The sequence below is a fragment of the Mustelus asterias genome, chromosome 17 (assembly GCF_964213995.1).
Source record: "Mustelus asterias chromosome 17, sMusAst1.hap1.1, whole genome shotgun sequence".
NCBI classification, from domain to species: Eukaryota; Metazoa; Chordata; class Chondrichthyes; order Carcharhiniformes; family Triakidae; genus Mustelus; species Mustelus asterias.
The window spans coordinates 55,994,552-56,008,306 of NC_135817.1; the positions used below are offsets into that span (position 1 = coordinate 55,994,552).

At 40.7% G+C, this 13,755-nt stretch overlaps 1 protein-coding gene across 2 annotated transcripts in view; it reads left to right on the forward strand.

The window, feature by feature from the left end:
- Window positions 1-13,755, forward strand: part of ttc3 (tetratricopeptide repeat domain 3) — a 96,060-nt gene that overhangs the window by 67,386 nt on the left and 14,919 nt on the right. For both annotated transcript variants that reach the window (XM_078232716.1, XM_078232717.1), the window contains exons 30-36: window positions 858-1,803; window positions 4,602-4,670; window positions 5,409-5,558; window positions 6,577-6,716; window positions 10,147-10,215; window positions 10,362-10,458; window positions 11,564-11,667. In XM_078232716.1, coding sequence (XP_078088842.1) covers window positions 858-1,803; window positions 4,602-4,670; window positions 5,409-5,558; window positions 6,577-6,716; window positions 10,147-10,215; window positions 10,362-10,458; window positions 11,564-11,667 — 1,575 coding nt within the window. The remainder of the gene's footprint in view (window positions 1-857; window positions 1,804-4,601; window positions 4,671-5,408; window positions 5,559-6,576; window positions 6,717-10,146; window positions 10,216-10,361; window positions 10,459-11,563; window positions 11,668-13,755) is intronic.

Below are 13,755 nucleotides of genomic sequence, written 5' to 3' on the forward strand. Positions count from 1 at the left end.
GTAGATTGGATGGGCCAAATGGCCTCCTTCTGAACTGTAAGGATTCTATACTCTATGATCATGGTGAGGTAGTGAAGGGCATCCAATACACATGGAACCAGACCCCAACATGACTCCATGCGATAAGGAAAATAATACCTTTAAAATTACAAAAAAATGCGTTAGACTGGTTTGCTTTTGTAACAGTAATTTGAATTCTGCAAATTGTGCATTGGCTGCAGCATTTGGCATCAAAATAAGTAGTTAATAACTTTTGAAATGAGTGGCAAACAATCCTCATTCAGTGGTCAATGTGATACTCTAACATTATCTATTTAATTGAGGCTAGATACAAAAGGATATCCATTGGTTTGATTCACTGCAGCACCGAGCTTCTCTTTCTCAACTTAATGTATATCCTAAAAAGAATACGATTAATCTATTTTAAGTTATAAAGTTTGTACATTGGATATTGTTTGCATCCTACGAGTCTCCATTTGAGAACAACATAGGATATGTTATGATGTGTATTTAGATTGTAGTGCTGAATAAATAGGGGAATGAAAACATGAAATGTTGAAAATCTAAAACAAAATAGAAAATACTAGAAGTGCACAATTGATCAGTTAATACAAAACTAAAATAGTTGGGACTGGGTTCTAATGGACTCCCACTGAAACAGTACCCTGCTTTTTGGCAATTGACTTAATGCAGTTCCAGTATTTTCAGCTTTTTGTCATTTGTAAAGCAGGTCTTTATGCTAATAGTGCTTAACAAGCATTAATGCTTCAGGTATAGCAGTACTATGATGTCTTATTTTTCTGTCTCCCTCTTCTCTCCCTCCCCGCCCCCAAAATCCCCATTCTCATTTCTCCTAGTTACTTTGCCCAAATTCTGAATGAGCATGGTCCAATGGAAATTGATGACCCGATGTTAGTTGGCGAGTTTGAAAACTTCCCACCGGAGGCCCAAGAACTGGTGCGAAATGCGGGTGGTTTGAAATCATTCCTTATGGAATCGCTACGGTTTGTGGTGATCAGCAGTCTGATAGGACTGATGAAGCATGCGGTACAGTTGAGGAACTTGCCTTTAAACGAAAACGCAGCGTCCATAGGCAACGAGGAATCCGAGAACAACTCCGATGAAGTTTCTAGTGAAAACATGCGCCCGGTCGCTCATCTCAATCCTACTGCTAAAGAATTTAAACCTGTGTCTCTTCATCCATCATCTTTATCATGTCCATCAGTTACAAATTCACTAAATGAAACGCAAAATCTTAATCAGCATTTGCATTATGAAACTGAACTAGGAATTAATAGTTCAACAGATAATATGTATATGAATATTAATCCATACTCTGATGAATCCATATCAGACACCAGCGTATTGGATCATAATTTGAAGACTAATGATTCATTGGCAGAGTGTTACTTAAGTGCTGTTGCTTCTACCTCTCAATCTTCATCAATTTTCAATCCAACATTCTGTAGTGATGTATCATCTAGTCCTATGCACTCTGACATACAGCAAGGAATCCCTGCTTTGTCAAATCTTCCTATTACTAATTATAATTATCAGTTTAATTCCCTCAATTCTGATGGCAAAAGTAATCCCATGACAAATGAAATGGAAAATATGAGACTTTCATCTACCAGTGCTAATACAATAGTAGTGGGTGCACTTGAAGAAATGCCTCTCAGCAATTTTAAGCCTGAAGACGCTAAAGGTGAATTGAACAAGATGAGCACCAAGAAGTCCCATAATACAAGTAACAATAAGTGTGAAAATAAACGAGGTCCATTATTAAGGACCATTGCAGTACAGGTAAGGAGAATCGTTTGTAGATTTTGTCATGAGTTATTGTGCCTGTTTGTTCTGGTTCAACCAGTTACAAACACTTGGGAGAAAGGGGAATGTTGGGAATCGATGTGTCAGCCTAAATAACAATGATCTTACTTCTTCTGGGAATCATCAGTCAGCCTTCATTAAAAGAGAAATGAGGAGCAGGGCCCAGGAAATAAACTTCCCATTTTTATATCAAAGATTCAGGTCTAGTAAGATAATTACTCCGAAAGAAAGCCTAATCTTTAAGCAGTGCATTTTGTTTTATTGGTTTTAATCGTATTGCTTTTTTTCCCCAAGCATTATTTTTAGGAATAGTTGATAAAATCCCTGTGGAGTTCTAACTTGGTATTCCAAAATAAATGATTCACTATATTATAACATAGAACAGAAATCAAATACTAATCACTTCATTATAATTCTGGAGCCAACATTTCCTAGACGGTTACAGGAGAAAGGCAGAATTGGGCCTATTACTAATTATAATTATTACATCTCCCCCTGACTATCTATTATCTACAGGGAGCTGCCATTACATATCATGGCTATAGCAACTTCACTGACTTTGTTGAGACCAATGTGTGTGGTGAGAGGACTGATAGGAGGTTGGTGGGGATGGATGGGTGGGGGGGAAGGAGGAGGTGGTGGTGGCTGGGAGTTAAATGAGCAGCGCAATTGGGCAAACGTAGCAACTTAAATAAAATGTGGACTCTGGGTCATTCATTAAGTACTTGATGAAGTAAATAGGAAGGGTGAGTGACAGTAATTTACACTATCTAGGTAATGATAAAACAGTTAAGAGAATAGAGTTGTAATTTTACTCGCTCGCTCTATGATGCGCGGGGCGAGTCGGTAAAATCACTCCTCCGATATCCGAGAAATCAGGTATGCGGCTGATTTCTCTGCTCCCGCGAACTTATTGGTACCGGATATCCGGCGCAATCAGCCTCGGCCATTTCTGGCGAGAGGCTGAACATATTTAAATTTATTTAAATGGTGATTTACATGTTATTAACTAGAGGTCTGCACATGCGCAGTAGCTCCCTCTGCTGTTATGGCAAGCTGAGGGGCAAATTAAGCCCCCCTCACCGCCTCTAGTGGCTGGAAATGGTCTAGCCCATTTCCTCAATGTCTAAATCCATAAGATTGGGAGTAAAGACTTGCCCAAAAAACAGATCTGAAACTCTCCTGTGTTCACGCTAGCTGGACACTTAGAATTCTTTTCATAAAATTCACCCCTAGAAGCCTACAGAAGTCTGCGTGAAAGTTGGTAAACCTTTACTTGAAGTGCATTGATCAGTTCAGGTCACCTTAATACAAAAAAAAATTAATATTTTGGATATTGTGCACAGAAGAGAAATAAGACTGGCTCCAAATGCAAAGGTTAGAAATCTTTAGTTTAAATACATACCTTCCCAAACCAAAAGAACGTTTATCTTTTTTAAGAGTTAATATGCTGTATGCAGATCAGTATGTCTCATGATGCTGGCTTCTTGCTTCAGCACCACGAGTGAGGCAGTATATTTTGCTCAGCAGAATAAGGAGGCTATTTGCTACTTGGAAAATGTCTATTTGCTACTTGGAAAATGTCTAAATGGCAGAGAGGATCTGCAGTCACATATGCAAATGACTAAAAGTAGCATTGCAGGTTTATAAAGCCATTTTTTTAAGTGCTGGAGTTCATGATTAGAAGGATGGAATTGAAAAGCAGTAGAGTTATGTTAAGCCTGTATAGAACCTTGGTTAGACCACACTTGAGGTACCTTGCATAGTGACTTTTGCATTTGTTATTATGAACAGGGCATAGTATCACTGGAAAAGGGCAAAAAACATTACTAGAATGGTACCATAACAGCGCTATCTATCAGAAAGACTGAACGGACTACAGTACATTTCTCTGGAAAAGGGAAGACTGAGGGCTAATCTGATGGAGGATTTTAAGATTATGAAAGGACAGGATGGAGTACACATAGAGAAGATATTTCCATTTGTAAATGAAAGCAGAACTAGGAGTCATAAATTAAAGGATGGACAGGAGTAGAGCTAATCGGAAATTCAGGAGAAACTCCTTTACCCAGAGTGATTAGAATGTGGAACTTACTACCATTAGGAATATTTGAAGTAAACTATATTGATGCATTCTCAGGGTAAGCTAGATAACCAAAATGGAGAAAGGATAAGAAGGATGCGCTGATGGTGCTAGATGAAGCAGAATGGGTTGAGGCTCATGCACAGCATGAATACTGATATAGATTTATTGGGTCAAGTGGCCTGACTCTGTGCTATACGTGCATACAAACATATGAAAGCGGAGCAGAAGTAGGCCATTCAGCCCCTTGAGCCTGCTCCACTATCCAATAAATTCGTGGTCGATCTGCCTGTGTTTCAAGTTCTAGTTTCCTCCAATAACCTGAAGATTCTTGATCGGCAAGGGAATCAATCTACCTCTGCCTTAAAAATATTCAGTGACCCCACTTCCTGAGGCAGAGATTATACTTTCTAAATATTGCCAAACCAAGATGGGTCAGGCCCATCCTACTCAGATTGGTAGGAGAAAACGTGAATTAAATCAAGAAATGGTGATGTGCTGATGTAAATCTTGAATTTTAAAATCCTGCAGATTGAGGGAAGCCAGGAATTCCACAGTTTTGAAATCCCAGGAAATAAATTAATAATTTTTAGCCAACGTTGGTTGGATGGAAATTGGGGAAAATTTTTCTAATAGGGTTTTGATGGAGTTCAGCAATTTTTGAAAATTATTTTGTCTGATTTTGTTGCAGGTTCATCAGGAATCTTTATGTAATATCAAAATCAATACTGATCCTTTTCAACCATTTGAAAATCAACAGGTAAGTAATGAGAAAAATTTGCATTTATATAGTTTCTTTTCACAGCTTTGGACGATTCCAAAAGCTGCTTTGATCATGGCAGCCAATTTGCAGACAAGCGTGATCTCAGAAATAGCAATGTGATAAAGACCTAGATAACTTGTTTTGTTGGTGTTAGTTGAGGGATAAACCCCGCTTTTCAAATGGCTGTAAGAGATTTTTCTTTCGGTCTCAATGAGCATATGAATTAGGAGCCGGGGTAGGCCATTCAGCCCCTCGAACCTGCTCCACCATTCAGTCCAAAGATGTGCGGGTTAGGTTGATTGGCTATGCTAAAATTGACCCTAGTGTCAGGGGGATTAGCAGGGTAAATATGTGGAGTTACGGGAATAGGGCCTGGGTGGGATTGTGGTCGGTACAGACTCGATGGGCCGAATGGCCTCCTCTTGTACTGTAGGGATTCTATGATTCAGTGCCATCATGCCTGATCTGATTGTGGCCTCAACTGTACATTCCGTTTTTTGGTTTAATGCATCATCTCAAGACAAACTCTCTGACAGTAGCACACACTCAGTATCACACTGAAGTATTAGCCTGGATGATAGCTCAAGTCTCTGGGTGAGGCTTAACTGAAACCATGATCTCTTGAGCTCAAGGTGAGTGTAACTACAAGTTGCAAGATTCCAACACTATACCCTGTGAACTGTTAAATAATCTTGATAATAAATCTAATACTTTGTTGCTTGGTGTCATCAATAGGGTGATATTTTGCGGATTGAAAAAGAGTATAACGTGCTGCAGAAACAGTTGCAAGAAGCAGAAGAAAAGTACGATCAGCTTGCAGTTCGCAGCAAAAATGAAATTACTGCACTTGAAGAAAAGATGTCCGAATTCACAGAGAAAAATGAGGTACTTGCAGAATTCTTCCACCTAGAATTTGGAGATTAAAACTCAGATCTGCAGTCACATCATTAGCAAATCTATGCTGGAAACTATGCAAACTTCTCACTATAAACAAAGTTGTTGCTTCCTGCCTGCTGTATCACCCTGATGCCTTAGTTTTGCATCTCAGCTTCTTGACCTGTGCTGAATTTAGGAAACAGAAATGAAACTAACGAGTTTTACTTCTGTTTTCTAAATTGTCCTTTGTTTTTGTTTCAATTTCAGCTTAAAATAAAAGTTTTCAAGTTTGTTTGTTAGTGTCACAAGTGGGCTGACATTAACACTGCAATGAAGTTACTGTGAAAATCCCCAAGTTGCCACGCTCCGGCGCCTGTTCGGGTACACTGAGGGCGAATTTAGCATGGCCAATGCACCCAGCTAGCATGTCTTTCGAACTGTGGAAGGAAACCGGAGCACTCGGAGGAAACCCACGCAAACACGGGAAGAACGTGCAGACTCCACACACACACTGACCCAAGCCAGGAATCAAACCCAGGTCCCTGGCGCTGCGAGGCAGCAGTGCTACCATGCCGCCCAAAATTGCATTAAAAAGTGACCATGGGTCGTTTTAATATTGGGGTCTGAATTATATTTGCAGACTGTGCTGGAAATGTCCCTCTGCCTTTGACATTGTTTACTTCAAGCCTGGCTATAGATCTTGATTCCCTGAGGTAGATTTCAAACATGATCGTGTAAAGCAACCTGCTTTTATGTTTCTCCCAATTTTTGTGACTATTAAAGTCAGCGGAAATTAGAAAATGGCTAAGCAATTAAAAATGAGCTGTATATTTGCTGTCACCCATGTTACACTCGCACAGAGGTTAAAGTCTACCCTTGTGTGCAGCACCATGAGGAGTCAACTAGCAAAATATTATAAAGGTTTTGCCCATAGAATGAACTGCCTGTTATGTGTCACGTGTCAATTTAAAGCACTTGGTAGTCAAAGCATTTTGGAAATGTGTTCATTTATAAAATCTCTCCGCAGTTACTAAAATCTGAGCTTGACTTGCTACGCCAAGACTTGGAGGGCGAAATCAAGAAGAGTCAGCAAGAAAAGCGAGAAAACAATGAAAACTTAAAGATACTCAAATCAAAAGTTAAATCTCTCGCTGATCTGAATCAAATGTAAGTAATCTGGATCCAAGGTTTACATAGTGAGAATAATTGCCAGCATTATGTCGATATGTGGCATAATGAAGCTAGCTGATTTATCTGTACCTGCATGAACAAATTGCGCATTTGACAGAAACTGGTATTCTCTTCCTGCATTGAGATGGAAGAGCCCTTGCTTTTGTAGCCTTCGAAGTTTCTAGATGAGGATAACCCATTTAGTTTTCCACGCAAGCGGTTAGATCTAATAAAAAAATTTCAAAATGATTGAAATAAATTACAAAGTTGCTTCAAGCAAATTATTCACTAAAGTGAAACGTTCTGCTCTCATCAGAAATAAGTTTAAAAATTAAGTCTAAGGCGGAAAGTCAGGCAGAGGGTTTTAATGGAAAGAGTAACAGGTTTAAAGAATTTTTCGGGGAAAGTTATTACAATGGATATTACAGTATTTCAAGGGATGATTAGATCTCTTTGTGGAGCCGAGCAAAATTATATTGAGTTGTATTAAGAAGGTGCTCGGGACAGAATTGTTGGACTGAGTGTCCTTTGCTGTTTCAAGACATTCTTTTTATCTGTAATGATTAAGCCTCAGGGAAAATCTGAATAATACCTGATTGCCACAAAGAAAAGTACAGCACAGGAACAGACCCTTCTGACCTCCAATCCTGTGCCAATCATGATTCCCTAACTGAACTAAACAAAACCCTTCTGCCCTTACTCGGTCCATATCCTCTATTCCCCCCTATTTATGTACTCATCCAGATGCGTCTTAAATGTTGTTAGTGTGTCTGCTTCCACCACCTCCTGTGGCAGCATATTGCAGGCACCCACCACTCTCCACATGACAAACTTCCCCCACACATCTCCCTTAATCTTTCCCCCTCTCACCTTGAACTGTACCCCCTTGTAACTGACATTCTACCCTTGGAAAAAGCCTCTGACTATCCACCCTGTGTATGCTCTCATAATTTTGTAGACCTCTATCAGGTCTCCCCTCAACCTCCATTTTTCCAGTGAAAACAATCCCATTTTATTAAACTTCTTCTCATAGTCAACACCCTCGAGACCAGGCAACATCCTGATGAACCTTCTTTGCACTCTCTCCAAAGCTTCCACGTCCTTCTGGTAATGTGGTGACTGGAACTGCACGCAATACTCCAAATGCAGCCTAACCAAGGTTTTATATGACTGCAACATAATTTCCCAACTCTTGCACTCAATGCCCCGGCTGATGAAGGCAAGCATGCCAGATGCCTTCTTTATCACCTTGGCCACCTGCGTTGCCAATTTTAGGAAACTGTAGACCTGTTCGCCCAGATCCCTCTGGATGTTAATGTTCCTAAAATTTCTGCCATTTACAGTACAATATGCACCTAAATTTGATCCTCCAAAACGCATCACCTCGCATTTGTCCAGTTTAAACTCCATCTGCCATTTCTGTGCCCAAGTTTCCAATCTATGTATATCCTGTTGTATCCTCTGACAATCCCCGGCACTATCAGCCACTCCATCAATCTGTAAACTTACTAATCAGACCACCCACATTTTCTTCCAGATCATTTATATGTCCAGCACTAATACCTGCGGAACACCACTAGCTACAAATCTCCATTCTGAAAAACACTCCTCCACCGCTACTCTGTGCCTTCTATAACCAAGTCAGTTCTGTATCCATCTAGCCAATCCACCCCGAATCCCATGTGATTTTAGTTTTTGTACCAGTCTGTCATGTGGGACCATGTCAAACACCTTAAGTCCATATAAACTACATCCACAGCTCTTCCCTCATCAATTATCTTTGTCAGCTCTTCAAAATGCCTCGACATCATTAAAAGTAAAGATATAAATGGAAGATCTTAAAGTGGAAGATGGAATTATGTTCCATGGGCCTGTGAAGAAATAATGTTATGGACAGGGGAGAGGCAAATCTGAACTCCCTTATTTTCTCACCATAAACCGGGGTTGTGTTAATTTTGAAACCAGCTGTGGCATGTTTCCCCAAACGTGGTCCATTTTTAAAGTAACCTGCAGCAAACTTTATTTAGGGTCACATCAGAAGTATAGTTTATTCATGCATTGAAACCCAGGGAATTGGTTGCACCTTCATACACACACACAAATAAGCTCACAATAAGAAGATAGGAAAGAGGAGTTTTTACAACTATGAATGATTTAAAAGAAAAAGAACTGCAGAAATGAATATCAGTCCACGTGATTGCCAGAACCCAGAAAGTCAAGAGTTCGGTGAGCATCCTTCACAGAGCTGTTTTAGTTCCAGCGGGTTCAGCTGGCTGAAGAAAGAGTTGCAGAATTCCTATAATGATGAAGTGAGATGAGGTTGATATACGGAGACTTGGGGATGGCACAATGGTTAGCACTGCTGCCTCACAGCGTCAGGGACCCAGGTTCGATTCCCAGCTTGGGTCACTGTCTGTGTGGAGTTTGCACGTTCTCTCCGTGTCTGCGTGGGTTTCCTCCGGGTGCTCCGGTTTCCTCCAACAGTCTGAAAGACGTGCTGGTTAGGTGCATTGACCTGAACAGGTGCCAAAGTGTGGCGAAATAATGTTATGGACAGGGGAGAGGCAAATTTGGGGATTTTCATAGTAACTTCATTGTAGTATTAATGTAAGCCTTACTTGTGAATAATAAATAAATAAAGTTTATTTTCCAGCCACATATGCCCCAAAACCGGAAAATTCCACCCAAGGTCAACGGACCTTTCCATGGTCTGCCCCTGACCCAAAAGATTCCCATGGTGGGCGGAATGGGAAAATTCATCCCTCGGTCTGTTCAGCAGTTAATGGCAGGAAAATCCGGAGAAGTGGGCTTCAAGGAGGTTTAGACTTGATGCAGATGTTCAATTCACTATGGAAGCGATCTTACCGGCTTGCTACACCGGTTGATTGGCGTGACGAGCTGGTAAGATCAAGCGAGAGACACAAAAATTGGGCTTGCACCAAGTTTCTCATCTTTTGTGATGCTTGAAATCAGCCTTGCAGCGGGGGGGGAATGTATGTGACGTCCGGTTGGGGGAGTGACAGATCTTGTACACAGTGCACTGGCAGATCGGGGTGCCTACGCAATGGCATCCTTGCAGCTCAGCAACCGACCTCCTAGCATGAATAGGCTCCACTCACTCTCCCTACTGATGAGAATCGCATTTTACCTCTTTTTTTTAAAGTGCCATACGATTGCATCTGGGAGCCCGCCCAAAAAATGGACACGATTCTCTCCCGTTTTCACACTCATTCAGCACTTGTCTTTCTTTGATCAACAGACTAATGCTTCTCTCTGGTCGGCCACTTATTTGGTGCCGCTTAGAAGTGGTCCGCTTCATAACCCGAAACTCGTGAGGGAGAAACTAATTTGTGTCCTATGCTGCTATTGGAACAAGCCTGATGTTTACCTTAAACTTGTAATGTCTTTTTCCTTATTTCTCCTGAAGGCACACTGAGCGTATTCAGGCAAATGAACAACTTTATGAAAAGCGGTCTCAAGAATTTAAGGAAATGAGGCAAGCCTATTTTTAGACTTCTTACAAAAATTTATTGAAATATGTGTTTTATTACCCAACATGTATATAAAAATAAGTCCTAATAGAAAATGCTTGAACATTCCTTTGTCACTTAAAAACCATGATTATATTTGCTGAATCCTTAGTACCCAGTCATCGAGGGAAAAGAAAAAACTGGAAAATGCCATTAAGAAGAGTGAAGATGTATACCAAGAAACTAAGAAAAGAGCCAATGATGCAGAGGTAGAGATTTAAAGTTAATTTTCAATTTTATCTGGTTTTTACTCCTCTGCTGAAGCCAGTGATTTGTGCCAGCACAGACAGCCCCAGGAACCCACTGGTACTGTTTCCTAGTGCAAGTCTGGACAGTGGACTTCAGCAACCCATTCATGTGGGAGAGGTGGATGAGGACAAATGAGCAGCTTAACTGGCTGACCACTGTACTTGAAGCCAGATTCATTTGACTTTCAGCAGTATTCACTCAGCCTTTCAACCTTCCTTGATAGCTAAATTTGTACCATATCTTGAAAGGAGAACACAGCACTGCTTCCACCTTCTTGCTGTTCAGCATGAAGGCGAAGGCCCTGCCTTCTCAACCTCGCCCCTCGCCTGAGGTGTGGTGATCCTCAGGTTAAAATCACCACCAGTGAGCTCTCCACCAGTGAGCTCTCCACCTCAAAGGGGCCTATGGTCATCTCAGACTATGGCAATTTTACCTTGCCTCCAGTTCTGCAATAATTTAAGAATTGCAGTTTGCCCAGTGGGATCTTTCTCTCTTCCCATACCACTGCCGCCTTTTTTCATTGTATGTTATAAACCCAGTCCTCTTTACCGTGCCTTCCAGCCAGGGATACTTCTATGTGAAGAACTGATTTGCTGCTTTCCCCAACAATCTCCATTTTCACCAAAATTAGTTGCAGTGCCCTCAATGTACTTAATTCACAAATCAGAGTCTGAACCAGGGTCATCTTGACCTCCAGACTTCAAAACTGCTCCATATTGTATTTGTCCATTAGGCTATTGAAGGAGCCGATATAGATCTTCAGTTCAAACATTACAGTTCTTTTGTTTAATCTCAACAAATGTTGGCAATCCTCGTAGGACCTAGTTTCATTCAGACATTATTATTGAAGTTGGGAACAAAAGATGATCTTTAATTAGTAAGAACCTGAAAATAATTTGACCACATCTTGAGTATAGTTTTGACGTTTGTCTTATTACTGTTTTATGGAGGTTGGTGTTTTTTCTTAAAGGCAACTAAAATCTTTATTCAATTGAAGTGGTACCTGTTACCTTTCTATAGTTTTTGACCCCTCAATTATATTATCTCTCCCTCATCTTTGCTTAGGTGTCTGCACTGGAAAGCTGGCGGAATACACAGTTGTTTTTCCATTACAGAGCAGCTGAAGATGCGAAAGGTTTTCTGGATAAAATGAAAGCTACTGCTGCCAGGTGAGTCTGAAATGTAGTCTGATTTATAGTGCTCTGGTTAGGGGCTTCCCCCCCACCACCTGTTGCCAGTTTCGCACAAGTTAATTAGGGGTAAAGAAGGCCTTTTAGACCATTTCTCTTTATCCAGCTAAACAAAATCCTCAAGCTCCCCAATTACTCTGGCATTCGGTTGTTAAACAAATACTGGATTTTTACCTTGCAATGTGATGTTATAGCACAAGGAGGGGCATTTGGGGTACACTTTAGATGAATACTTAATTTATCCTACTTATAATTTAAACAATAATTCACAACCAAAAAGTGAATGAATATCACAGATAGAAATAAATGGTTTTGATTAATTAGCCAATATGGAGATTTGGTTGCAAAGTGACCAATTTTGGGGAATAATTATTCAAATATTCGCTTGGCAGTACAGAGTTTAGTATTGCTGAAAAAAGAACCAAACTGTCGAAATTTTGTTTTTTTGCTCATCGAGACTGATTAAATATTCCAAGATTTTGATATTTAGAAGAGGTAGAAAAATGGGAATAGAAGAGGGATCACCATGATAATCAAAGATGGGCTAAAGGCAGTAATGAGAAAGGATCTTAGTTCAGAAAACCAAAATGTAGAATACCTGGCAGGGGTGAAATCATGATTAGGCAGGGACGAGGCTAGCCTATTGCACTGGGGGGGCTGCTGACACCTGCGATCGTGGTTTGCCCTGGCTAGGGTGGAGTAAAGGATCAGGGTAGTCAATGGGGTTAAACTGAGGCTTTACCTGATGCAATTTTTCAAAGCCATCTTGGCATTTTGGCTAAGATGAAGCATTAGATCAAGCCTGGGAGGGGGTGCAATGCCCCATCCTGTCAGCTAGGATCTTGTTTGATCGAGCCCAAGATGGAATGTAATCTCTTGTCTTGTCAGCTTGGATCTTGTTTGTCCCTCATATGGGGACCAGGCCATGATTAGACTTAAGTTGAATTGGCTTTTTTATTAGAAATAAAGTACCAAAAGTTACCAATTAAAAACAAAAAGGGCAACAAACACTGGAGGAAGTTGTTTATAAGCCTGTTAACAGTATAGCGATGAGCAGAGTATAAATCAAGAAATTCGAAGTGCATTGTAAAAAGGGTAATATGGTAATCATGGATGTCTTTAATCTTCACATAGATTGGCCTAATCAGATTTGTAACAGTGTACAGGACAAGTTCATTAGAATGCATGTTAGATCATTTATAAATTCAGTATGAGGAGCAACAAACTCATGAATAAGAAATAGAAGTAGGAGTAGGCTGTTCAGCTCCTCAATTCTGCTCCACCATTCGGTCACATGGCTGATCTGATCGTGGCCTTGACTCCACTTTCCTGCCTGTCAACTATAACCCTTGACTCCTTGTAGGTCATTGTGCAATGAGGCAGGGTTAATTAGTAACCTTGCACAGTATTGCATGAAACAATGTGTGCTTGGTCTTGGCAGTGTAGAGGAGACTGCAATGTGAGCAAGGAATGCAGTACACTAGATTGAAAAAGCATTCTTAAATCACAGCTTCACCTGGGACGAGTGTTTGAGGCCTTGGATGATGAGAGAGGAAGCAAAAGGGCAGGTCTTTCATCTCCTGTATTTTCATGGAAAAGTGGGGTCTTGGGGGTGACTGAGCAATGGACCAGTGTATCACAGATGGAACGGTCCCAACTGAAAGGTGGCACCACACTGGAGATAGCAGAAATGGCCAGAAAAGGACATTGAATACAGAGGACAGTGGGGTGGAAGGTGAGGACAAGGGAATGTTAGTGGTTCTCTGGGGAAGGGGAAGGGATGTGAGCAGAAGTGTGGGAAATGTGCAGGACATTTCAGAGGTCTGTTTGCTTAATAGGTGTTGAGGTTGAATGTGGAAGTGACACTCTTCTTCTGCACTAGTTGAGCATGTTGAATCTGTTAAAACTCCTAGATCTCTTGCCTTTTGTGCTTCGCTGTACAGCACCATCCAATCTTGTATCCATTCCGTTTTATCTACCATTGTCCTGTCCACTTAAATATTTTATTAAGCCCATTTATTAATTTCTAGGCTATCTCTTCCAAATTCACTAGCCGTGCTCTTTTTG